General features: G+C 48.2%; 1 protein-coding gene across 1 annotated transcript; it reads left to right on the forward strand.

Annotated features, from left to right (window-relative positions):
• The first annotated feature begins 760 nt into the window (after positions 1-760).
• On the forward strand, positions 761-18,753 carry SINHCAF (SIN3-HDAC complex associated factor). The gene is made up of 6 exons (XM_084205819.1): positions 761-865; positions 10,965-11,112; positions 12,772-12,871; positions 13,808-13,934; positions 15,242-15,392; positions 16,284-18,753. Exons 2-6 carry the CDS (start codon positions 10,985-10,987, stop codon positions 16,444-16,446), a joined length of 669 nt encoding a protein of 222 aa, XP_084061945.1. The 5' UTR covers positions 761-865; positions 10,965-10,984; the 3' UTR covers positions 16,447-18,753.
• The last annotated feature ends 6,439 nt before the right edge of the window (positions 18,754-25,192 follow it).

Below are 25,192 nucleotides of genomic sequence, written 5' to 3' on the forward strand. Positions count from 1 at the left end.
GCCCCCTGTGACGCTCCCCCCGCGGGGCTCCGTGCGGAGCGGCAGCGATGGTCACAAGCGCCGCTGAGCGCGGTGGGGACGGGATGCGCTTGGAGGGAAGGGGGGCGGCGTGTCACCGGCGTGTCACCGGGGGTGGCAGGGTCCTGTTGCGGGGCTGTGCTGTGTTGGAAGGGATGTTTGGGGCTGTGTTTGCGAGGCTGGGCTGTGTTTGCGGTGATGTTTGGAGCTGGGTTTGCAGTGATGTTTGCGGGGCGGTGCTGTGTTTGCGGTGATGTTCGGGGCTGTGTTTGCGGGGCTGTGCTTGAGGTGCTGTGCTGTGTTTGGGGCTGTGTTTGAGGTGCTGTGCTGTGTTTGAGGTGGTGTTTGGGGCTGTGCTGTGTTTGGCGCTGTGTTTGCGGGGCTGTGCTGTGTTTGGCGCTGTGTTTGCGGGGCTGTGCTGTGTTTGCGGAGCTGTGCTGTGTTTGCCGGGCTGTGCTGTGTTTCGGGCTGTGTTTGCGGGGCGGTCCCGCGGGGCCGTTCCGGCGCCGGGCGGGGCGGGGCGGCGCGAGGCAGGTGCGGGGCGGGGGCGCGCGCGCGTGAAGTCACCTCCGCCGTCACGGCGGGCGCCGCCCCCTCGCGCGCTTCCCGCGCGGCCCTTTCTGCCTTAAAAGGACAATGGGGCGCGCGCAGCCGGTGGGGCCCGATTGATGAGAACGGAGCCGTGGGAACGGCGCCTGCGCAGAGCGGCCGAGGGGCGGGCGCGGGGGCGGGGCGTGGGGGGGCTCGCGCGGCCGCCCGCGCCGGCGGCAGAGCGCGGGGAGCCGGGAGCGCGCGCAGCGGCGGGAGCGCCGCGCACCGCACGGGTGTTGGTGGGCGCAGCGCGGCGGTGAGTGATGCCTTCCCTTTCCCCCGGGCGGGCTCGAACCGACTTCTGTGCCTGCTTGCTTCTTGTTTTTCGGGGTTTTTTTGTTGTTTGGTGTTGTTCGCTCTTGGTGGGTTCCTTCTCTCTTTTTTTTTTTTTTTGGTGGTGTGGGGATTTATTTTTGTTTTCCAGCAGCCGTTCGTTTGTGTTCATTCCAAGTTACTTCCCGGAGCTTATCCGTAGTTTTGCGGCGGTAAAAAGACTTTGCCGCCTTGAAACACTTTGACACGCGTGTGGCTGCTGCGAGCGGCGTTGCGCCCGGGTTTTTCTTCGATTAGTAGAGTTTTAAAGGATGCGCGACCGGAGAGGAACGCCTCCCGCATTGTTGCGGACCCATCCCTAGAACTCTTGACTTTTGCCCCCCATCCCAAAGTACGGTTAAATCTCCAAGTCTTTAGGAGAAAAGAGTAAGCACTTCCCCGTAATTTAACTCCAAAAACAGTTCCAGGGTGCGGAGCGGCTTTGGAAAACCTGGCTGTTTGGCCATGACGGGCTGCAGGGCGCCTTTCCCGGGCCGCGGCTGCCCTGGCTCGCCACGCGGGTGGCGTGGCCCCGCCGGTGCGGAGCGGGTGCCGCAGGTGCGGCCCCGGCGCGCCCCGCAGCGCACACCTGTAGCGGCCGCGCTCAAGTTGGTGCCAGCGGCGTGGCGGATGGGAGGAGGACCTGCCGGTGCCCGCCATCCCTCTCTCCCCGTGTTTCACGTGGGGAGAGCGGGGCAGTTCTTATTGTTTCCAGTTATCATTAGTAATTGCGGGGGAGTCGGAGTCCGTGCACGCTGCAGAGGAGCAAAATGTGCGGCTGTGGGCTGGCGGGACACGTGCTGTCGGTCGCACAGGTCGCGGCGTGGGGCCTTCCCCGTGCTGCCCCCGGCCCGGTGCGCGGCGTTGCCGGCGCGGGGACGGTGCGGCGGGCGGCGATGGCGTCCTGCCGCTCCGTAGCTCGGTGCCAGTGCAAGCGGCTCCCGTTCTTGCCGGCGTGTGCCCGCGCCCGGCGCCAACAAGTTTTAACTCGGGGCTCCGGAGGGCGGCGGGGCGAGCGGCGTGCCCCCGGCGCGGCACGTAGGCAGCGCCCGGCTGCAGGGAAAACAAAGGGCTCGCATGTGCTGCGGGCGGCGCGGCTCCCCGGCGCGCCGGGGGAAAGCGCTGCTCCGCGCCCGGCGGGGGCTCGGCCCCGGGGTGCCGAGTGTCGGTGGGGTGACACTTGTCGTGCGCGGGACGCTGTTTTTTAGGGGCTGCCTGCCGGTTTTGGAGGAGTTTGGAGGGGCGGTGAAACTTTGGCTGCGGGCGCGCTCCGCGCGGCTCTGCGCCGCACGCACGGCGCTGGGGCGGGCGGGCCCCGGCCGCCGCCCCGAGGTTGCCCCGGGGTCTGGGGTCCGCCTTGCCCCCGTCGCGGCGTGCCCGCGTTGCCGGGAGGTCTGCGACGGCCCTTTGAAGTGAAACTGTTGCCATGTTTGAATTACGTCAGGGCCGAGCCATGAGGAACCGGCGCGGGGCGGGGGGGGGGAAGGACGGGGGCGGCGGGACACGGTCGTCACCGCGGCGGAACGGGGGTCCCGGTGCTCGGCGGTGCGGCCGCGGCTCCATCCCTGCTTCCCGCCGCTCCCCCCGCGCCGGATGGGGCGGCTGCTCCGCGACCGCGTGGTGGGGCGGCGTTTGCAGCGCGGGGGCCGCCTCGCAGCGCCCACCTCCGCGCTCGGGGCTTTCCTCCCTGGCGCGCCGCCTTCCCCTTCCTGTGCTCTTCTAATTTATTTTTGATTTTACTCGTCTTTCGGCGAGTTGAGCGCTTGGCAGCCCCGCGCAGGGCGTGGGGGGGGGCTGTGGCCACCCGCGTGTGCGCTCCCGCGGCTCCACCTGACCGGCGGGGCCGCCCGCGAAAGTAGGTCGTGTGCCCCGGGGGGGTCTTTGTTCCCGGCGCCGCCGCCCGCCCGGCCCCGGCTCCGGCCGCCGCTCCGGCCGCCGGCGCTAACGGGGGAGCGGGGCCGTGCCCGGGGCCACGCGGTGCCCGGCGGGAGCGGCGCGACCGAGCTCTGCCTTTTGGGGCGTTTTTTACCGTTGTTATTTAGGGTTTGGTGGGTTTTTGTTTTGTTTTAAAGTCACCGTCCTGCGCCAGGAAAGCGCTCCTCGTTGCGCTGTCGCTTTGGCGAGATAAAAGTTGCCGTCTCCTGTCCTACCCCCCTGTCCGGATGCGTGTAGCTGAGGGGATTTAAAGGGACCTGCCAAACCTGTTGTTTACTCGGGCTGTGCCGCACGCAGCGAGCGAGGCTGAATCCCGCCTGCCCCGGAGCCCACCCCGCGGCGCTTTCCTGGCGGGAACAACCCCGGTTCGTCCTACAAAGAGCCTCGTCCCCGACTGATGGCCCGTCCTTCGGACCTAAATTATTCAATTAACATTACAATTGCAAAAAACTTGGGAGCTGCCCCCCGGCGCTGTGGCTGTGCAGGCAGCCGATGCAGGATGCTGCCCGCTGCCGTGCCCTGAACACGTGTCTGCCTGCGCTGGAGGCCGGGCCGTGCCACCGTCCCCTCGTGGCTCGGGAGCGGCAGGAGAAGGCCCAGCGTCCTGCACTGAGCCCCTGACTCCAGCAGCGGTGGTTGTGCCTGAGCACAGCCTGTGATGCTCTTTTTTACTTTAATTTGGCCCTTGGGAAGGTGGCAGGCTGACAGCCGTGCTTCACACAAGTGCTTCTCTCTTTGGACAAGGCAGTCGGTGAGGGTGATGGTTCCTCAGCAAACTCCTTTACTGCTGTGTGCTTGCTTCCAAAGCTGAGACTGCTCCTGGCAGCCGTGTGCAGGGTGTGCACACCCCCTTCTCACCAGCCTGCAGGCAGACAGATCCACTCTGTAGTTTACAGCTTTTTAAAATTAGAGATTGCACAAACTCTGCGCCATAGGGACAGAGAGTGAACTGGAAACGTTTCTGCTGATACCAGTGGACACTCAGCTCCTTTGGTACACAGGTGAGCTCTAGGAGCTCTAGGAGCTTCTTGGAATCTGTGGTACCTGGTAGAAAAGCAGCAAGTAACAAGTCGGGATTTTCAAGCACACCCACAGGCATTCAACATCCAGCTCCCACTGAAAGTAGGTGGGATTGAGTGCCAGAGCCTCTGGGAAAAATTCCTCCTCAGTTCATTCTCTGAAAGAAGCTAATTGCCGATGTATTCAGTATTCCTTTAAGAAGAAAATATCGGTGGCTTCTTTGCATAAGATGTTAAAAAAGCTGATAAATTCACGGAGGCTATAAATAAAGTTAAAACTGTGACGGTTTGTTGTCTCACTGGTGCAGCTCTTTCTGTGTTAGCTAACTCTGCTTTGCATTGATTCTTAACACCTCATTTCTTGTACCTCTCTCATAATGACATGAATGACATCCACAGCGTCCTACTTGACAATCAGCTTCATTCTTGCACCCCCTGTAGCACTTGCTTTTTAACACAAAGAAGAAGCCAGTGAGCTGGGACTTCAAAATTGCCCAGGCAGGGCTCCATTTCACAACTCAAGCCTTTGCATTTCTGTAGAATGTGCTCAGTCCAAAGTCCAAGTGAAATGACCAGTAATACTGCTTAAGGACATGGAAAAGTATCCTTTTTAATGAAGTTACTTCAGTTGTTCTGCCAAATAATTGCTGCTCCTTCTGTTTAAGTCTCCATCCAGGTATGTTATCCTCTTTAAAAACAACATAAAAGAACCTAGCCAAAAAATACAGACCAGAGCTGTTCAGTGTCTCGTGATCCGAAGTGGCTGTGATGCTTTTTCAGTAGCAGGTGCTTGCAGACAGCATCATCACAGCTGTGGTGACTGCACTCAGATAAGCATCACAGACCAAACTCCAGCACATGTCTGAAAACATCCCGGTTTTCCCTGCTGGGCTCATGCTCAGGCTGAGCGTGGTGTAAGTTATGCAATAGGAGTTTCAGGCAGGGGGAACTCATCTTTCAAGATGGAATGTCTGCAGGTGGGACAGGTTTGGAATCTTTTTTCCCCTTATGCAAATCTTGCTGATTATTGTTTTCATGCTTTGGCCTATCCCTTCTGGAGTACGAACCACATGGCAGCTCAGAGGAACACCCATGTGGCTTAGCCTTTCAGGTCTCTAGCTCAAATGAGTTAGGGACTTCCTTCCCAGGGAAGATCCAACAGGTGAGTACGCTTCTTTGTGACTTGTCTGCTTCTGCAAATGTAACTCGGAACAGCTTGGGATCCAGCTAGGATGCCATGGAGACTCAAACATGGGAAAGAAGTGTCCAATTTGATTTTTGATACATGCATAGTTGCTGCTAGGTGCACTGGCTGTGCTGAGATTTCACTTCAGCACTGAGCACACAACAGTAGCTGTGGACATCTACCAGCAAGAGTGACTTACTTATTTTGTCAGAGGAAAGATTCCTGAAGATATGGTTTTGACCTTTTCTGGTTTTGCTGAACTCATCAAGTGAAAGCATGCTATGACATTCAGATGTTCCTGGTAAATACAGCTTTCCTCCAAGTAAAGTTGTTTTGGGGGGAGAGAGAAAGAAAAGTGCAAGGAAAATCTGGGGATATAGGGGACCAGAAGAGCATACAGTATGCGCAGTTCCAAGGTTATGGTTGTTGGTTATTAGTACCTCTGTTTTAAACTAAAGAGAGATGACTGTAAAAAATATTTTTGCAGATACTTAAGTTGCAATTTGAGATGACTCTAATTAGATTGGTCTCTTACCATTCTTGGAGCATTCTGGCTCTGTGCATGTTAAAATATACTCTTTTTTTTTTTTTTTTTGATGGATCCAATCTTAACTTCTCTTCCAAGGGTTTTTTGCAGCAGCCTGTGAACTCAGGGGAGGTATGTTTATGTTGAGTCTCTGATACAGATCAGGTCCTCTTGTTGATGTACAGTTCTCTGTCTTGCAGTTGATTTGCAGTAGAGGTATTGCAGTTTATTTCAGCAGAGGGACAGGCTCAAGAATTTATTGTGAGATGGGCAACTCTGCTTCTGGCGCCGTAGGCAGCTCTGGGAGCATTTTTCATGTGTGTGCATGTGCCTGGGTGTAGGCTCTTGCAGATGCAAAAGCCAGAGCACCTGTGTTCTTTCTATATTAAGGCATCTGTTTAGTTCTCTTTAAAAGAAAAAAGAAAAAAAAGGTGTAATTTTGGCCGTGTTTCTTAGTTCCAATGAAATGCTGTAGGGATGACAATTGTGAGATTTTTACTGACAGGAACCGGCTGCATTAACATATGTAGGGTAGATGGTATTTTTCTTTAGCCCAGCTTCAGGGAGGCTGTGCCAGGGCTGTTGTGTACACAGAAAGGGAAATCAAATCGTTGTTCTCCTCTCCAGCAAAGGTACTGGCAGTTCTGGGTTGCACAAAGGGTGAATGATCCCAGGTCAGAGAGGGGAGATGGGAAGGGAAGAGGATACTATGTATTTGGACTGGCATGCCTCTGGTCTCCTGTAACTCCTGGGAATGTTTCTCTTTCAGCTTTGCAAGAAGCAGGTGAGCATGTTCGTTCCCACTGGCCTGGTAATTGTGTTACAAAGGGAGACATGCCTGTCTTCTAGGAATTCCATCCTTTCTATTATAAAAGGTTTTCATTCTTCTTGGGTGATCAGAAAGAATGCAGAAGGAATCTGGAAAAGCAAATGAAAGTGGCTCAGCTTACTTTAAGATCTGAAAGAGTTCAGAAGTTCTTCCCTAACTTGAAAACTTAATGAGCATCTGAAGCAATGCCTCCTTTTAATTTAGATCGTCAAATTAAATTTTGCAAAGAAAATTAAGCACCAAATTCTAGTCCTGACAGGTAACAAAAACATGAAACCATTTTCACACACATGCTTCTTTGTACCAGCCTTTCACAAAGGTAATAAGCAGGGTGTGGGGATTTTTTTTTTCTTTATTTCCCATTACTTTTTCTCTTCCTGACTTTACTGTTCTCTTTTGCAAGACAAGTTTCTATTTCTGATGCTGCTTTTTCAAAAGTGAGAGGGCAGAAGAATGGTGAGAGCATTTTCCTGGAGACTTTTCTGAGTTCATTCAGGTTGCTAAAGCAGTTGTATAAAGCAGAACTCGAGGGAATAGTAACTTCTGCAAGGAGAAGCTGTGGAGAGGGACACCAGGGAGGGAAGAGGATCATTTTTCCCCTGGCTTGGGGGAATACTGCTTTCTCACTAGTGCAGGTAAATCTTCATTTCTGCAGAATGACAGGTAACGCTCTGCTAAGATTTCTGATTCTTTTTTGGAGATCTGTCCTTCACTTCTGTGCAACTGCTGATACATTTTTATAACATGCTTAAATTTGGCAAATAATAACGAAGTTAAATAGCATTAATAACATGCTTAGATGTGGCAGAATTATGTTATGTAGTGCTTTTTAACTTCTAGGCAAGGTACTTAGTTTCTACTTGCCATCTTTTTTGATCTGTCCCAAATTTTGCATGGTTAAAGTTCCACAGCTAAGATTCAGGTGTTAGGGCAGCTGGCATCCCAACTCCCTCGTTCTAATTCAATATCTAAATTGCAAAGCTTTCAAGTTAAACCTTTTAAATGGCACAGTCATATTTACTTCTAAGTCCATATTAGCTATTAAGCTCTCCAGCTGACAGAAAATTTAGTGTATAATGGTCAAATGGCAACTGTTTAGGATTAAATGTGTAACTGGACTGACGCCTTCCATTTATAACTGCACTTGGATGCAGTTGTCAGAGAAATCTGTTTAACTTGTGGTTTTGCTACTAGCTCTTCCCCATTCAGGCATGATGTGTGGTAATACCATTGCTGACCATTCATCAAGTGGGAAACAGATGGCACTAGTTTCCCTTCTATTGAAGGATGGTGTTGAAAGGCTGCTCCTGTGAGAATGGCAGCAATGATGCAAGCCAAAATATTTTCAGAATATATGTGTTTTCCCGTCTTTGCCAGAACATTGATTGTAAAACATGCATCTTATTCTACTGTGGTGTAAATACCAGCTGGTGACAGAGATCATCTTATCACTGTCTGGATTCCTAGAAGAAACTTGGTTAGAAAGTAAAAGTAAACTGCATTGTTGATAGTTGTTTCTTGCCACGTAGCAGTCAAGATTTTCTTGCCGCTTAAATTTGGCAGCGCGGGTGAACTTTGTGTCTGCAGTTAGTGTTTGACTTTCTAAAGAAAATTACCAGATCACAGATTTAACATTGGAGTAGTCAAACAAGATCTAAAATTGCTGTTTGGAAATTGAAAATTCCCAGGTGAGCATGCTGTTGGATCTCCTGAGGCTTGTCGAGCAACGTCCTCAAGAGTATCTCCTGAAGAAGCACATCAGGTGCTAAGAAACTAAATACTCAGTGTTTGCCTAGATACTCTGTTGTTTATTTTCTTGACAAGCCAGGAATGTTTACCTGATTTGGCTGTGCATTCATTAGCTGCACATCCAGCAGGGGCTGAGAGTAGTTCTGAGACTAACCATCCCTCCATGAGTCCATTCAGCAGGTCACTACTTGGATACCTTCTTTTTCTTACTAGATCTACTCCTGGCCTTCAGGCCAATGCTGTACTAATACAGTACTAATACAGGGAGCAGTGAATCTCCTAAAAAGCCTGACTCCTTTTGGGGTGACTTTGCTGGGTATTTGCACAAGTTAACCTTGAGGGAACGTAGCCCTAGGTGAGCTCCTTGGGCTGTAAATGTGAAAAAAGGAATTCAGCACTTCAAGCCTGTGGAAGACAGCATGACCTGGGACAGGAGGAAAGGAAGGACTTATCCTCTCCATCTCTCTCCTAGGCCTGGAGGATCTCCTTGGCATTCAGCTTGAGCAAGTGCCTTGCCATCAACAGGCTCTACAAGTCAAGACAAGCTTTATGGAGAGCTGAGTCTTCCTAAATGTTGGTGCAGTAGTAATTGCAAAGAGCCACAACCTCAGTGAGCCCCAGGTGGTCTCGTATATGCTAGACTGAAATGCAAAAGGCACACTTTCAGCTGGAAACAGGTTCCTTGATGGATTTTGTGTCAGAGTATTGGCCAACAATATTGGATACAATTTTTACTTTTCTCTTGTTCTCGAGTGCCTGGGAAACTGCATGTTTATTTTGCCGTGCTCCTGTAGTCTTGATCTTCCCCCCTGGGGTTGGGGGATGTATTTTCACCTCTGCACAGGACTGTGCCTGGGCCTTGGTGGTTCCCTGGCTTTTGCTGTGGTCCCACAGAAGAGTGCAGGATCTTTTCCTGTTGCACACCATCCCCCTGTCAGTCAGGTGAGCATGATGCTGAGTATGATCATTTTGTGGAAGCATGTTTCTGACCTCACCTGAACCTCTCTTTCAAAATATTTTATTGCCATAATGATGTGGCAAGTCCTGGCAGTGTAGGCACAAGATTTCAGATGATTTTTCTCTGTACTACTGGAGGGTAAAAGGATTACAGCCCTTACCTTTCTGAAGGTGGAAGATTTGGGGACAGATGCCTATGCCACAAACGTTAACCTGTAACCTGAGTTGGGTTACTGGGACTTGGTAGTACCTGGGACTGAGAAGTGACTGAGAAGTGACTGAGTTCCCCCTCACCACAGTTGCTCCTCTCCTGAAAGTCCTTCCTGAGCTGCTGGGTCATTCAGTAGTTTGTGGTTTTGTTTTTTTTTTTTTTGTTTTTTGTTTTTTTTGTTAGCTTCTTAAAGAATTCAGCAGCTTGGCCTTTGTTAAGGAAAGAGAGGGAAATGTTGTGTTATTTGCATGGCTCCATCCAATTTTAATTTTTTTAAAGCAGGGGGAACCTATTCTCCTGGAGCCTCTTGCAGCCTGTCCCCTCCCTGAGTCCTTGGTGTGTGGTGAGCAGCAGAGGTGGCTGCTCACTCCTTGCAGCAGGTGGTGGAGGCAAACCTTGCACCAGGGTCTGTTCAAAAGAGAACATCTTGGAACCATCCTTGCCTGCATTATGAGACTGATGCTGTGTGGCCTGTGAGGACTTGCTGTGTGTCCAGGCCCAGTGCCAGGAGAGCAGCAGCTTTGCTCAGTTGTTGGTTTGGGTTTTTGAAGCGCTGTGGGAACCCTGTTTGCTCTGGCAGTGCCTCATGCTGTGTCAGACTGTGCCTGACAGGGGTCTGCACTGGGCAACCACCAGCTTGGGGCTGAGCTGGTTTGGTGGGGGGTCATGGTGACTGCAGTGACTAACTTGAGAAGTTTCTCCCTGGGAAATGGCTCCACTGTATGATACCTGCTCTGATAGCAAATCCCATCCTTGGTGTACTGAAAAGAATAGGATCAGGAGCAGGAGGGCATTCTCAGCTTTCTGGGCTGGCACCAAGTTTGCAGAGCTGGTGGTTTCGAAGCAACAACTTCCCTGTAACTGGAGTTCCATCCTTTTGGCAGGGCATGTGTGGTCGGCACATGCTGAGATGTGCCCCAGGGTCCTGCTCCCTGGCCCTTTCTTTCCTAGCTAGGTTTCCTTCCCATGGAAAGCAGGGTGGGGAAGGCAGGAGGCTGAGAACAGAGCATGTGCTGACATGGAGCTGGGATGCTCACCCAGGCCCTGAGAACAGAGAGGTGCTCCCGGGTCCTGCAGTGCAGACAGGGCCATTGAGGGCTGGGTGGGACTCCACCCTGCTGTTTTTAGAGCAGCTTTTCAGGTATGTCTGCCCTACAGCCCGGGGGTATGACTGCAGCTCATTTAAAATGACTCCTACTCACTCTCAGCAAAGTTTGCCAGGGGTGTTTCCACCCAGCACCAGTGGTGGTAATGAAGTAGTTCAGCTGACCCAGAGTTCAGCTGCCAGCTCCTCATCCATGGCTTGGACACATGGCCTGTCCTGCAGCCTGTTCTGCCGCATGCACAGGGCTTTCAGTGGCCAGGCTGGCTGCATTCACACATCTGGGTGGTGCTGCCTGTAGATGTGCCCTTGGAGTAGATTTCTGCAGTAAATGAGCTTGTTGTGGGTCCTGCTGGGTATTGCTTAATATTCCAGCTGTTAATTATATAATTTTTTTAACAACTGCATTATAGGCGCATCTGTTCTTCTGAGGCAACGTGGGATAAAAAAACTATGCCCTAATCTAGCAGTTTTTTTCTTTCATTATCTAACAGTGATAATTAACAGCAGTTTCTGTTTGTTTTCACAGGGTACAGCTGGGAGGAAAAGATGTTTGGCTTTCACAAACCGAAGATGTACCGGAGTATAGAGGGCTGCTGTATTTGCAGAGCTAAGTCTTCCAGTTCTCGTTTCACTGACAGCAAACGTTATGAAAAGGATTTCCAGAATTGTTTTGGGTAAGATTCCCACCTTGCTCAGCAGTTTTGGCATTGATCTCTAAGCTGCAAGCCTGATGTAGTGTCCTTCTTGCTCTGAAAGCCTGAAAGATTAGGTTAGCAGAGGGGAGTGGTGGGAGAAGCTGCCTTCAGCTTCCTCACAGCTTTCCTGGGCACACCAGGAGGGGCTGGATCCTCTGCTGCTCTGCATGGGACCATTTGATTTTCAGTCTGTTGTCACTGCCAAGGGAGAGCTGGTAATTCATAGCAACAAAGGATCAGGTTCCTGTCTCTCCCACCTCACAGCAGATGCAGGGATTTTAGATTTTTCTCAGATTGTGCATTTTTTGCTGGTTCCATAGAGGTGTAAACACCTACATAAAATAATGAACTCTACACATCCATGGGGGCTTTCTGTGGCTCTGAAAATTCAAGAATGTTAGATAAAACTTGATGAGTAAATATTGAGCAGTTTCAGCAGGGTTTATGCAGAATACCCTGTTACAAATATTGGTATCTCTGTTCAAATAGGACATAGCAATGTGTTATTAAAACTTCTTATTGGAAAACCATTCTCTTGGAGAGTGATTAGCTTTCCAGTTAGGTAATGTTACTTGAAAGCACTGGTAAATAAAACTATAAATACTAGAGATTTCTTGTACCAGCTACTGTGATCTTTCAAATTTTTGGGATACTTTCGAAGAGTTTTGAAATTTTGTATAAAATTCAGAAATTTCCCCCACTTTTTCTAGAAACACTCTTTTCATGTAGTGAACTTTAGAGTGCTTTGTATTTACCTTGGATTTTTGTACACAAGTCTGGTGCTGGCAGTTTTCCTTATCATATTTCTTCACTACTGTCCTTGGCAGTCAAAGGCTGTGTGCAGATCCATTGCTTTTTTTTTTGGTGGTTGTTGTTTTTAACTGCAGTAAAGCAGTTTGCAGTTTACCAGCATCATTGTTGTTGTGCTATCTGAAATATGTTTGCCAAGGTAAAAATGCAGACTGAACACTGGGCAAATAATGCTTTTCTGAGCCTGCCTCATTCATCTATAAATGATCCAAAGTCTTCCTATTTAATTAGCTGGGAAGTTCTGCAGTGTTTTCCTGTTATATTTCTTTTAGCATGGATTAGTTGTAGAGATGATTCCTGAGGAAAGCTTGTTGGAGGGAGCAAGTATTGCTGTCATTCCAGTGAGTGCTGTTTCTGAAATCTTATCCTGTGCTCGTGTGGGAGTGCGTTAGGTGATGTTTGTTACTCATCCTTGAAGCTCTGTGGGAAAGTTAAGACCTGAGTAAGCTTTTGATGTTTGTTCCCAAGTGTATGTTTGAATAACATGATTATTCCTCCTGCTCCAAACGAACCAATCCACTGCAATTGTGTCTCGGTTTTGGGGGAAAAGATTCCAAAACCTGCAGGTGATGGGACTGGTGTTTTCAGTGCCCCTCTGGAGGCAGATCGTGACACCTTTTTATTTCTGTGAAGAGGAAGAGTGCTTTCTGAAAGTGAGACCTGGTCTTTAAATGGCACTGTTTGAGCATCCCAGATGAACTCTAATGTCAGAAAAACAGAATTTCAGAACCCTTCTTATTCATCAGTTTTTGTATTTCTTGATGTGCTTTTATTATCAAGTGCTTTTATTAACTGTTGTTAAGTGATCTTTGCTTTTGTTTGTGCCAGGCTCCACGAGGCTCGCTCAGGAGATATTTGCAATGCCTGTGTTCTTTTGGTGAAAAGATGGAAAAAATTACCAGCAGGATCCAAAAAAAACTGGAATCACGTTAGTAATTTATTTCTTTTCTGCTCCAAAACTAACTCTTTCTAGAGAGGGGAGGTGCTGGCAGGGGATTGGGGTTTGCTCTTTCACCCACACTCTCCCTTTCCACCCTCAGCATCTCTAAATCCCTCCTGGAGTATTTACTACTACTGCCTGCTTATGTGCAAATGGTGATTATGCAAGCCTGAGATGCAGTCACAGACCAACTTGCCTTGTAATTCCTTGTTTTCAAAAGCTCATAACTTCATCCAAAAGTATCTTATGACATTAAAAAAAAAAAAATTCAAGTTTGGCCTTTATCCAAAATTGGTTGGGTTTTTTTTCCCAAACAAAGTGACTTGCTCAAGCAACACATTAATCAATCTCATTTAATCAGATAATTACAATGACTAATAATCTTGCAGCTATTTTCACTCATATATTCTGTTTTGATAAGTTAATTCAATACAGGCCTAAGGCTAGGAGGATGATCAGGATTCCTTGTGTGTATAATAATTTTTATCCAGGATGCCTTGATAGTAATGGGAGCCATAACTATTGTTATTACTACCACTAGCTTTATTCAAAAGTTAAATTTATGACTTAAAAAAACCCCAAAAAACCACAGGGCAAACGCTTGGCAAACACTCTTAACTGGACCTGTATTAGCTTAAACAATTATTTGGTTCTAAACTGAATGTGTTAAAATTGGGAAGTTGGCAAAAGTAGAACCAAATGTGCTTATTAAACTAGTTTGCTGTGTTTTCCTGCGGGCTCAGCCTCTTGCAGAGTCTGAGATTTAGCCAGATTTAAATGAAACAGGAGAGTGTCAGTGCACAGAACTGCCTTGCATTAACTAGGGGGGTTTAGAACACCTGCTAAGGCAATACCTGTGTCTTGACTGGGGCAATACCTCAGCATGATGCACAAGTATTCAGACATGCATTTTCTCTGTCCTAGGTGGTAGATGCCAGGGCTGGACCCAGCCTTAAAACAACATTGAAACCAAAGAAAATGAAAACTCTCTCTGGAAGCAGAATAAAGAGCAATCAAATTAGCAAACTGCAAAAGGAATTCAAGCGGCACAGTAAGTGGATCCAAAGAGATTCTGGCAGTAAACTTCAGCCTCCCCTAACACAGCTCACTGTGAACTGGCCAAGCTGAATCACTGTCTGGATGTGGTTGTGCACTCCCACATTTGGGCTCTCCCTGTTTTCACAGCCTCTTATCCTCTGAGAGTTTTGGGAGGGTGTGGAATGAGAAGGAAGAGATTGTGTGCAGGGTGGGCTGCAAGACAGAGGTGGGGAAGCGGCAAGGGGGCATGAGGAGTCTGGCTTGAAAGTGCAGGCAGTTGTAGCTTATGTCCCACATTTAAATTACATATCCCTAGAAAGAACATCTTGGGCAAAGATCTCATTGAAACTGAAGCTTTCAGTAATGTGCTGTGGCCATTTTCAGCTCTCTTTTCCCAAAAAACATTGCAGTCTTTTTCTTCCAAATTTAAACATAGATTTACCTCCCACCCCCTTTAAATTCCTACCATCATACCTTCCCTCTGCCAGTCTCAGTGATTTCTTTCCAGTAGTACAAGGACTCTCCAAAGAGATTTGGATTCATAGCTTTCCAACAAAACCATCTACCAGTTATGCTCTAAATGTGTGTCAGTACTTAAGGCTTTTCTTCTGAAGCAAACCTTCCAGCTTCTTCACTGTTGCTTACTCGGTCTCTCTCTTTCAATTATCCTGCCTAGTCAGGAAAAGTCTCCAAAGAATCAGTAAAAGCCCTGACCCAATGAGCTTTTATCTCCTCATTCAAGGCCCTGCAGTTAATTTAATTTTGTCACTGTAGCTGCCAGAGATGGCAGCTGAAAGGTGGGAGAGCAGACACTGTTAAGGTGTGTGTCTGTACTGGGTCTGTCGTTCCTGGTCTTGATCCAGCAAAAGCTCAATACTACCTAACACATAATGAGAATATATATATATAATGCACTATTGGGAAGAGCTTTGCAGCACTTTACCTGAAAGGGTGAGAAAGAAAATGTACAGTGAGAGAGAAAGTCTGGAGCACAGATCTTTGCTGTCTTGAGGGATCTCCCAGTGATGCCAGAGCGTGGCCTGTGAGGGCTAGGTTTGAGAGCCAGAAACTGAAGCCTGATCCTGAACCTCTTTCCAATCCCTCATGTACAAGGACTCCTTCCACTTCAGAGGGCTCTTTCACAAATCCTGACACTCTCTATGCTGAAACAGGCAGGAGCAAGTGAAATAAATGGGTTGTCGTTGGGTTTTTCTTGTTAATTAAAGCACATCTGTGCCTCTGCTCCCCATCCGCAGGTCAGGAGGAGGGTAAGTCGTTGGATGCATGTCCTGATCCTTGCATTTCTTCTTTGCCCTGCAGATTCTGATGCCCACAGCACAACTTCAAGTGCCTCCCCAGCTCAGTCGCCCTGTTACAGTAACCAGTCGGACGATGGCTCTGACACGGAGCTGAGCGCTGGGGCCAGCAGAACTCCAGTGTTCTCCTTCCTAGATCTCACCTACTGGAAAAGGTAAAAAGCAGCAGAACCTGCCCTCTGTGCAGGCAGCAAGCTCACTTTGCATACGTGCTGCTTGATTCTGCCTCTTCATCTTGATCTGCTGTAAGGATATAATTTACAACACCTGTCTGTTCATGCTTGGAAAGAAATGCCTTGTGTTTGAGACATTTTCCCCTATCTCCCTTCAGTTCCCTAAACATTAAAACAGTTGCTGGGAAATATTTTTGCTGCTTTTGGGAATAGCAGATTATATTCCTGTCTGTCATTATATCTTCTTAAAACTATGCCCTGTAGATATGATGTGTTGCTACATACAAGAGTGCTCCCAGCATGCCAGCAAAACATAGCATGTGATTTGGTTGACCTGTGATGGTAGTCATTTGGAAAAAAAAAAAAAAAAAACAAAAAACCAAAAAAAACCAACAAAATTCTGGAGTGGGAGGAAAACCACAAGGTTTTCTGGGAGCTGACGAGCTTGTTATCTTTTATTGCATGTTGTGACACAGTAATCCCTTGTTTAGCTAATTGCTCAATTGAAATTGTTGTGACTTTGCTGCCTCCTCTCAAATAATATTTGCAAGTGCATTGTAGCCAAGGTTAGTTCAGACCATATGGTTGTGTTTGAAACTTCTCTGGGAAGCAAAGTTGGAGACTTGGTTTTTGTACAGGCATGTTTAGGCTTTTTCTTTTTTTCTTTGTTGTTTCCCTGCTGCCCGCCCCCCCCCCAAGACCTGTTGTGGATTTAGACACAGACTTGTTTACTGTTTGTGAGCAGTCTTTTTGTCACTGTCCTCTGGGCTGGAGGCTCAATAAAGTAGTGTCTGGGGTCAGACTTGCTTTTTGCATGTTTGTGAATTCTGTATATTCTAAACTAACTATCTGTCTCCCTGCCATTTCTTCCAGGCAAAAAGTCTGCTGTGGAATTATTTACAAAGGGCGTTTTGGAGAAGTCCTCATAGACACTCATCTCTTCAAACCTTGTTGTAGCAATAAAAAGTCTGCCACTGAAAAGCCAGAACAAGAAGGACCCCAATCTCCAGCAATCTCCACCCAAGAGGAGTGGTGACTTCCTTGGATAGCTGCAGAAGGTTATACAGATCCTCTTATTCTCTGGAAAAATACTAGAAAAGTGACTGTTCACTTTGGACACCTGCTATGCTGCCAAAAGACTATTCCCTGGAACTGTTTTGGGTTTTACTGCTACGATTCCACAAACTCTGAAGCCAGTTTGTATCCTTTCAGAAAGACTGTACATAATATTTAAGATGCTATGGAACACTTGGCAAAGCTGAATGCTGCTGCAAGGTTGTCTAATTTTCCCCCACACTCACTTCCCAAGTGAATATGAGGATGGGGTTTGTATATTAAAGTATATGTAGTTCATGTTTCTGTACTGAAAGAAGCAGTGGTTGTAAGCCTTTTGGGTTTTTTTTTTCTTTCTTTAAAAGTTGGTTGGCAAACTTCCTAAATTCCCAAGAAAATATTTCATTCTTAGACATGTATGAGTCAATAAGATGAATTAATACATAGAAATGTTATAAGTCACCTTTCTAGTTATATGAATATATATTTTTAAAGGTGTGGTGATTTCACCCTGTACTACTGACATAACAAAGACAAATATTTCATCCCTCCCATGTGACACAGACTGGTAATCTGCAGACATCTCTACTTCAAGTGGTAGCTATCTGAGAAGGCCTCCAGCATAAAAGTCCTCTTGAGAAGGGGTGGGAGAGCCTTAGCTAAGGATTAAGATTTACCTAAGAACTGAACATAGCAAAATGGGAGGTTACTTTTTTAAAGCCAGCAGCAGCCACCCTGGGCTTGGTATAGTAACCCCAGGTGGTTAGAGATGGACCAAGAAACCCCTTGATGCCCAAGTCAGGTGTAGATGGCAGCCAAAACTGAGTAACTGCTCTCTGTAGGCCCAGTGCAGCTGGAATGTGACCACAAACAAGACTCCTGGTTTTGGACCTGACAAAGAACCAAACCCCTTGCTAAGCAAATTAGGCTCTGGTCCAGGGACGTAGTCTGGTTGCAGTCTGGGGTTTGGATTCACAATAACTGTTTTGAAACCCTTCCCCAGCAGTGCTTCTCTGTGTTTGGGTTTTGTTGGTTTGGTTTTTTTTTTCCGGTTTGTTTGTTTAAGCAACTGCCAGGTCAACACTTTTGTGAATACTGAATCTGAAAAGTTCTGCTAAGAATGGTGCTGTGCTGAATCAAGGCAGCAGCTCTGTTTGCATATGTGATCAAAAGATAATACTTTCTACACAGATTCCCAGACAAACTCATGTGCAAATCGTTGTGACACTCCTTCAAACTCTGCTATGCCTCTAGGGTGGAAGCAGCTTCCTGGAAGGTTGTGCTGCAGTTTTAGCTCCCAGTCGCTTCCCGTTCCTTTTATGAAGGTTTTATTTGTGTGAGTTGGGAATTCTGCTTTTTGTTTGGTTGTTTTTATTCCTGGTTTTAGGGGGAGGGAGGATTGTTTTTTACTATTACTCTTTTGGGATATCCTACAATGGATTGCTACATGGTGTGATTCTTGTGGTGTCCTGTGTAGGGCCAGGAGTTGGAGTCGGTCCTGATGGGTCCCTCAACTCAGCATATTCTATGATTCTAAGCTTTCCTTTTTTGTGAGAGTCATTGGCATAATACTGTGGTGGGTAGGGTTTAGGACTGGATTTCCATGTAGTCTCCTGAAATGGGAATACTTAGCAAATGAAAATATAGATAGGGAAAGATATGCAGGTTTTAAGAGGAGCCTCTACCCTCAAAGCTTTTTTTTTCTTTCTTTTTTCCTCTCCTGTTGGGTCAGCCAATCTCTGGAGAGAAAGAAAATCAGGGGAAACAGGGCTTTGACTTATTCACAGCCTTACAGCTTAGAGCTTTCCTTGGACGCATTTTGCTTTTCCTAAACTCTGGGGCTCTTAAGGGAGGACAAAGCTGCTTTACCTTGCTTTTATTCTCAACCAAATAGAATCGTTCAGGTTGGAAAAGACCTAAGCCCACTGAGTCCAGCCATAGCTACAATGGATACTTGATTGTATAAGGGCATAACTAGGTTGGTCGTGTCTAATAAGGGCTTGAGCAAGAGTCCTCACTGTGTTTGCAGACACCCATTTCATGTGAATTTGTGTTTTTGGCATCAGTAATTCTGTACACCTAAGAAGGCTGCAGTGTTGGTGGTAGGATGTGCTCTGATACGGATCATCTCTTCTGTATTTATTTATTTATTGCTAGATTTCAACCGCCAACTGCTTCCCCTACTCCCTCCCACCTCTTCCATTCCCGGTAGTAATGCAAAATGAGTAGTCATGCACTTTGTATTAATGTATTAGAAATCTATGGAACCTGTTTTGTACTTTTATACTGTTCAGACACTTGTAATCCAAACTTTGTTTTTACTAGGGTAATGAATAAATTTAGTCTTATTTAGAAAATAAGCAACTTCTCCTGTGTTTATTTCAGCTCTGTTCTTCTGTTAATTAGATTTAGTGTTGGAGCCAGCCCAGGCAACCCATGTTTCTATTTGAACAAGACCAAGCCTTTTTTTGAGGGGGTGTGAGGTAATTCCCTTCCTATTTAATTTGGAAAGAAGAGCAGAGCGAGGGAAGGAGATGGTGTTTGTTATGACAGACAGCTGTCTCAGGGCAGAGTCACAGAGCTTTCCCCTGGCCCTGTGTGTGTGTCAGGAATTCCTTTACTGGCAGTGGGTGGTGCTGGCACTCCATTTGTGTTCCCAGAGGGCTTGCTCTCTGTCTAGCTCACCAGCATTCATCAAAGGCCAGCTGAAGAAACAGCATTGAAGGGTTGGTGCTGACAGCATTTGGAAACATCCCTTTCCAAATCCAGAGGAGTTGTGGAAGAGACTTGTGCTCCTCTGTTGAAGCTGGAGCCTGGTGTGTCCCTTCCCACGGCAGGCACAGGCAGCTGGATGAGCTCCAGCAGACTGGTGGGAGCAAGGTCTCTGGTAGGAGCTGTCAGTGAGGAACTGAGTTTAGACGATAATGGGGAAAACATTGCAACCTTAAGCACGATGGCTTGTTGCAAGAGGCTATTTTGGACTTTGGTGGAGATGCTGATTTATTCTTGCTGGTGTGCTGGCTGTTTTCTTACAAATTGAGCACGATGATATTCAGAGATACATGTAGAAATCATTTCAGAAATCTCTGCATAGACTGCCAGATTGTAAGACAATAGCAACTGGTTTTGACATATTTGCATTATCTGCTGTAGATGCCTAAACATACCTTGGGCATAATTCAGTTCACCTAAAATGTAAAGTCTGTGTAAAGTCACTGAAGAGAAGCAGATGCACCAAAAGGTGGTTTAAAGCAGGTCAGCTACTGTGTAACCCATTATTTGCAACTTTCCACCCTCTTTCAAACAATTAGTTCCTTTTCTCACTCTCTGCAGCTACTGTCAGGGTAACCTCTGGGTGCTGAGGACATCTGTGCTGATGGATAGGAGGCTTTGTGGGGCAGAAAACCCAACAGGGTTTCAGCTGTGGAGGAGGAAGCTCCTCTGGGAGCATTGGGGAAGCATCCTCAGAGCAATGGGAAACAAAATCCTGGGTGTAAAGCCCTCCTGTGTTTCACCTGGGTCAGCTGTCACAATGACAAGTGTGACATTGCTAAAACACTTCACAGTGCATGCACTATAAAGGTGCTTTACAGAGGATTGTATTGAAAGATGAGAAAAACACAGCATGGGACATGAAGCTATTTTGTTGGAGGTCACCAGTGGACCATGATTTCTGAAGCCTGAGCTGGGCACCCAGTGCTGCTGCTGCAGCATGCAATGGCAAACTGTTTGCTTTTGTGTGGTGCTGCCTGAAGAGTAATTTTATTCCTATTTGTACAGTTTTGAAGTCTCTGTGACCTCTACAACGCTGAACCTGAGACATGCTTTCTTGAGCAGATGACTGGGTCCATCCAGTCCCAGTGACCAAAAAGTTACAGCTCTTCTGAAGTCATATACAAATTCCATTTGAATATAATGTAAGAAAAAGGGAAACTCTTGTATCACCTAATGTAATTTTTTATGTTGTCCAGATCAGAGGTAAGAGCAGTCTGACATGTATTCTGCAGACCTGGTCCTTCAAGTGTCAATGTCAGAGACACAACTAACTCCTTTTTGGCTTTTTTTTAGTTTTCTGTCTCTTTCCCCTGGACATCTGTCCATGAAGAGGAGAGTGAGCATGTGTCCAGCTTCTGTCCAGCTCCTCATTCTTGGAAGTAGAACCAGGGAAATGCTGCTGGCTTCCTCCATAGAAACAGTCTACAATAAAGCAACACAAAACAGGTGCTTCGTTTCAGGATAACTATATGTAGGGTTTGTAAAGCTGTTGTGGCACTATTTGGTCATGATGGGCATCATGTAGCCAGCCCAGCCTTTTCAGGAAATGGTATTTTGCTCTTTGGTGGCATTTCTATTGGAAGTTCCATGTTTGTGTAGACCAGCAGCAGCTTTGAACTCCATTAATGGAGAACAGGTAAGTTAGTAGTTATGTGTCTATAGAGAAGTTACACATTCTGAGAAAAGAAAGGTACACAGAACCCTTGTGTACTCCAAATCCTGAATGTGCTTGAAATTATTGTGATGCTAACATTTCACGCCACCTATCATCATGAATTTAGGTTTTGTATCTCTTTTATGTTTATTAATGAGACTTATTTGACAAATACTTTCTGCTGTATCTGAGAGAGAGGTTATCACCACAGGAGTGTGGGACATTCCTTGCCATTGCCTCTGGCCCAGCAGAAGAGTGACTGGAAAGGGACAGACTGCCCAGGTGTCCTAACCCTCAGTTCTGGGTCTGGGAAGGGACTGGTCATGATCCTGCTCAGCCCTTGCCCTCACTGCTGATGTCTCATCACCGCAGACATGGTTTCATGCCTCAACTGCAGCCTTGGCCCCACATCCCTACAGAAGCCAGAGGATGGGAGAGCACTGGAAATGGACTGGAAAACATGCCATAGCTGAGACTTGGAAAGGAATGGGGGAATCGGGCACTTCGAGGGCTGCAGAGAAGGGGGTGGCACGGATGGCTCTCACTGCCGACCTCTACAGCGCGGCCTGACAATACCAGGGAGATCACGGGCGTTTATGAGGAGGTTGGAAAGCCTCAGTCCCCGACGGCCCCGCGGGAGCCATCGGGACCGCTTCGTGCCGCGGACGGGGCGCGGCCCGGCCCTCCCGGGAGCCGCCAGGTGGCGCCGGCCCGGCCCGGCCCGGAGCTGGGCGACAGCGGTCCCCGCTGCGGGTACGGCATCCCTGCCGTGCCCAGCTGCAGTCCCAGCGTCCCGGGCATTCCCGGCTGCGGGTACGGCATCCCTGCCGTGCCCAGCTGCAGTCCCAGCGTCCCGGGCATTCCCGGCTGCGGGTACGGCATCCCTGCCGTGCCCACCTGCACTCCCAGGTTCCTTTCCCGCTGCAGTCCCGGCGGAGCCCCGGGATCGAGCTGGGAGCTGCCGCGGTTGCCGCAGGCATCGCCGGCAGCGCTCGGCTCTCCGCACCGGCACGGCCGGTCCCGCTCTCCCGCCGCAAAAACCGAGCACAGACCTAATCGCTGCTCCTCCTTGCTCACAGGCGCAGGAAACTGGCGCTTTAATTGCCTTAATTTCATCTCGGCAAAGACTTATTGGACACACACAAAAAAAAAAAAAGAGAGAGAGAACGAAGCGGACAAACAAGCTTTTACATCAGTTCGTGGTTGTCAGCCTGAGTAAATTAGTGTCATTGTCTCACCCAAGCCAGGTGGCACCAGATTTGGCCCGGTAAAAGCAGTTGGAGGCTATAAGAGAGGTGCAAAGGAGCTGCTGCCCGCAGGATCCCTTAGCAGGGAAAGCAGCTTGGTGGATGATGCAAATGTCTGTGTGCTCTTGTTGCTGCTGGAACCAGTGTGATCATGTGAGAGCCACAGCCACACTCACGGTGATCCTGGCCTGGGAGCGGCTGTTCTGAGGATGTGTCTGCCCTGCGAGGTTCTGAGAGCAGCTCTCCACTTGGCTGACCTCCACAGCAAAGTAGGGCACAGGCCCAGCACTGCTGCAGGCTGGGACACATGGCAGGCGATTTTCTAAGAAGCTGGGCTGGAGATGCTTCCCTGCTGCCAGGTCTGTTCCCAGGAATTTTAATCTAGTAAGTGTTTCACCTTCTGACATCTAGGCAGTAACTGCTTCCGATGGCTCTGCCTGATCAAGGAGCTGGATCCTGGGTGTTTGCCTCCAAGTGATGATCTCTGAGCTCCCCTTCTGCCTGAAATGAGATAACCAAGGACTGTGACCTCTTCCCCATCACCTGTTACTGTGAGAGAAATAGATCTTATATCCACCTACAGGCTTTTTTTAACTCTGCTTTAGGGAGAGCACACATCTGGTCACAAACCAGTAAGTGGGCTTTGATGCTGCATTGAGAGGCTCTGGCATTCCACGTTGCCCCATAACTGCTGGCATGCCTTCTGTGACTTTTTTCTTTAAGAAATGGAAGTGCAGGACATGCAGGAGGCACACATGGCATCTATAACTCGCAGAGCACTGGGCCAAATCCTGCTCAAAGATGCAGGCCACTGCAATCACCAATCACAGTCAAAAAGTACTGTTCTTTCATCTGAGAACGGGGGGGCAAATTAAATGGCTGGGAAATTTACAGCTGATTCCCAGACACTACATAACCAGAATCAACAGTTTCTGTTCCACTCCAACCAGATTTCACATCCATGTGCTCCTCCTGCTCATTAACATTGCCTTAATTAGGCCACTGCATTCCACAGCAGTCTGGTGCTGCGGCAGAGTTCTGATCTAGTGGGAGGAGGTCTTCCACCTACCTGAGAAACCTCACAAAGGAATTGGGAAAATCCAGTGGTTTGAATCCAGGTGAAGCATCACAGGTCAGTGACTAATGGCTCCTCGCTTTCATGGCAAGGCATTTCCTTGTGAGGAATTGGAGAGCAAACCACAGCCTTTACAGAAAGGCTGTCACCTGGTAATGGTGGAGCACAAGTCTCCCTGGCACAGGGAGAGTTCCTGAGGTCCTAATTAGATCTACGTAAATTATTAACAGTGAATGCACCCTCTTTATGTCTGATTTACTACAATGCCCATAATTCCACCCTTTCACACAATCACTAGGTCGGAAGAGACCTTCAAGATGATCGAGTCCAACCCATTTCCTAATGCCTCAATTAAACCATGGCACTGAGTGCCCCATCCAGTATTTTTTAAAACACATCCAGGGATGGTGACTCTACCACCTCCCAGGGCAGACATTTCCCTGGGGCTCAGGGGACTCTGTGCCAAGGAACCCTGCTGGGGGGCCTAGCAGGGGTTGCAGTGCTGGGCAGGATGGCTGCAGTGCCACGTGTGTCAGTACGGCAGGCTGCACCTGCAGAGAGATGCTCCTTGTGTGCACAAAGCAACGTGCCTGGGGCACAGCAGTGGCACACAGCCAGTCCATAGCCTCCTGCTGAGACAGCCATAGGGACAGAAATGCTAGGGGAGGAAACAAGGTAGGCATTGTTCTTGAAGCTGCTGTGGCATAGACACTCTTGCAGTTATCCCATATCCTGAAGGGGCATCAAATCTATTGTGGCCCTTTATGTCTCACTGAAATAAAGCAGGAAAATAGGAACCTGTTTACTCTTTTTTTTTTCTTTCTGCTATTTTCATCTTCTAAAGTTACAGAGCTTCCAGAATAGTTGTGAACAGGGGTCAAGGCACTCTAAAAAGAAAAACCTGAGTAAAATCTAACCATGTTGTGTACTAACTCTCCTAAGCAACATCACCTGCTTAGTCTGATCCTGCCCTCCGTCACCCCCACCCCCCTTTTCTCCCTTGCTCTCAGCTTTGTCCCTTTTAATGTTTCTGTCATTTCTGTCTAGCCTGTTGGACACACTTTTGAAGGCTGAGTGATAACTAATCATCCTGGGTTTGCTGACTTTGCAACTCTGGGGGTAGATGATAGTCCTGGCACTAGCTGAATGTTTGAGACAAAGATCACGTGGAAAGTGGGAAGAGAGAATCCACATGGATTTCATAGGAAGACTAAGCAAGCATACTTAAAAAGAAACAGAGAAGAGTATGTTTTCTAAATGAAGGAAAAGATGGGGTTTTTTTCCTGAATGTAAACGGGAGTATAATGCATGCCCCTATTGCAGGTGAAGAATGTGCCTTTTAGGAAGGGTCCGGGAGAATATGGAGATAGTGTGGGAATACCGAATAGGAGGAGAGCTGAGAAGCATCAGGACCTGACCAGCTTTTCAGTCGTGCTCGCACACAGCAACCATCTGTTGTCTCCTGTGCTTCTGGAATGCCCCTGTCGGCAGCCGGGAGGCAGGAGCCTGCCCGGCTGTGTGTCCGCAGCTTTCCGCGGCAGACAGACGGGCTGCTCGCTGGGCAGGCACCTTATCCCCCGCGCCAGCGAGTGCGGAGCGGCCCTCTGCAGCACCTCTGCTGCTTGACACAGGCTAACCCCGGGCTATTGTCCGTGCCTCTGTGCCCATGTGCCCATGGCAGCGCGGGGACAGCTCTGGCTTCATCCCTCGAGCGACACGTCCACCCGCGGGGACCTGCGGGCATCCCTCACAGCCAGCCTGACCTGCAGGCTGCACAGAAAGGAAGATGAAACCAAATGGGACTGATTTAATATCCATTCAGGAAAATGTAATGCAGAGCTTTGCAGGCTTTGAGGGGCTAGGGAGAAGTTTTGGAGGTGAAATTTTTGCCGTGCGGTTTGGAAGGTGATTCTGGTGCTGGGGTATATAGCGAGATTTGATTTTGATTTTCTAGCACAAGAATGTCGGGAAAGTCATG

The sequence above is a fragment of the Fringilla coelebs genome (assembly GCF_963513975.1).
Source record: "Fringilla coelebs genome assembly, chromosome: 5".
In the NCBI taxonomy this organism is placed as follows: domain Eukaryota; kingdom Metazoa; phylum Chordata; class Aves; order Passeriformes; family Fringillidae; genus Fringilla; species Fringilla coelebs.

Coding starts and splice junctions, on each gene's coding strand:
- SINHCAF (XM_084205819.1), top strand. CDS start 10,985: ATGTTTGGCTTTCACAAACCGAAGATGTACCGGAGTATAGAGGGCTGC. Junction 11,113..12,771: donor GATTTCCAGAATTGTTTTGG/GTAAGATTCCCA, acceptor TGTTTGTGCCAG/GCTCCACGAGGCTCGCTCAG. Junction 15,393..16,283: donor GATCTCACCTACTGGAAAAG/GTAAAAAGCAGC, acceptor CATTTCTTCCAG/GCAAAAAGTCTGCTGTGGAA.